The following is a 1370-nucleotide window of genomic DNA, read 5'->3' on the forward strand; positions in this document are numbered from 1 at the left end:
CCTGGAGCTCTTGGTAGACCTTGTCCTGTATTTCTGGGTGCTTGGCCAGCAAGTACGTGGTATACGTGAGGGAGTTGGCAGTGGTTTCAAAGCCCCCCAGCAGGAACACCCAGGCGTTGGCGATAATTTCTTCGTCAGAGAGAAGCTTGCGTTTTGGTTTTTCTTTGGACACCCCGTTCAAGGCGGCGCCATCAGCATCGACACGGGACTCCGCTGCCTCCAACATTAGCTGCAACACGTCAACGTTCTTGGTGTGCAAGTCGTTTCGTCGCATGCTGATGACGGTCTCCAGGTGGTTGACGATCATTTGCGTCATGCGGCCCGACAGCGCAAATCTATTGCTGATGTAGCTCAGGATTTTGCCGAAGCCCCGGAAGTACAGTGCCACAAGAATTGCCGGGTTTACCGCGTTCTTGAGGAAGGAGCGGACTGCCATGAAAAATTCGCTCTTTTCTTGGTCTCTTTGGCAGGTTGTTTTCATGGCAAGGGCGCACTCGCTGATCACATCCAGCGTGAGACCCTGGTAAGTTGAGTACCACTCTATTGGCTCGTCGGCATTACTTTTCTTGCCTATGATGCTGAGCAGTTCGTCTACCTTTTCGTTCATTATCCCTGCCATGTGCTTCATCTTGACCATGGAGAAGGTCGGGGCCAGGATGGAGCGCACGTCCTTCCAGCGCTGGTCACGTAGGCCTACGACAGTGTGCACGACGGGCTGGGCCTCGATCACGAGTTTGGGGCGGTTGGCAAAGTTGTGAAATTCCTTAATGAGTATGTCTTTGATCATGTCCAGATCGCTTACTACAAGCGTCGGTTTCCAGCCGATGTAGTAACCAAAGACTTTGCCATATTTTTTTACCCATTTACCAATAACCTCACTGGATAGGATGCCTTTACCGCGGAGCTGGTGGTTACTGCCATATAAAATGTGAGGCTTTACGTATGGAACGCCCATCTTCGAAAATATGGAGTGATACTGACGACGTTCTCTCACCCAGCGATAAAAGTACAGGACCACACTTGACAGCAAGAGCGTCCATGTACAAGTTGATAGGTTGGCCCAAACCCAAGCGAGTGCCTCCATCGGCTCGCGCATCGTGGAAACCGGGCTGTTGTTCTGAAGAAGCCTGGAAAAGAGAAGGATGTTTATAACTTACTCACGATATGTATTAATTCCTTCAGTTCGTTCTTCATATCTCCATAGGCCTTTTCTCCATCAACTGTCTCCGTAACCATAACTATTTGTGTGTGACTATTCGTTCCTTCAACCAACACGCCTACAGCTATTACTCTGACAAACCCATCCTCAAGCCTCATGACATCTTGGACAATGAGTGAGGAGAAAAGAAAAATTGCGTGAGAAGGATTCG

General features: G+C 49.6%; 1 protein-coding gene across 1 annotated transcript in view; it reads right to left on the reverse strand.

The window, feature by feature from the left end:
* LOC119593853 (cytochrome P450 3A30-like) overlaps window positions 1-1370 on the reverse strand; it is a gene marked incomplete in the record, with an annotated part of 11223 nt that overhangs the window by 3774 nt on the left and 6079 nt on the right. The window contains 1 exon segment of the mRNA XM_037942884.1: window positions 1-1127. Within this exon segment, the coding sequence (XP_037798812.1) occupies window positions 1-1096 (1096 nt within the window).

The sequence above is a fragment of the Penaeus monodon genome, chromosome 32, assembly GCF_015228065.2.
Source record: "Penaeus monodon isolate SGIC_2016 chromosome 32, NSTDA_Pmon_1, whole genome shotgun sequence".
Lineage (NCBI taxonomy): Eukaryota > Metazoa > Arthropoda > Malacostraca > Decapoda > Penaeidae > Penaeus > Penaeus monodon.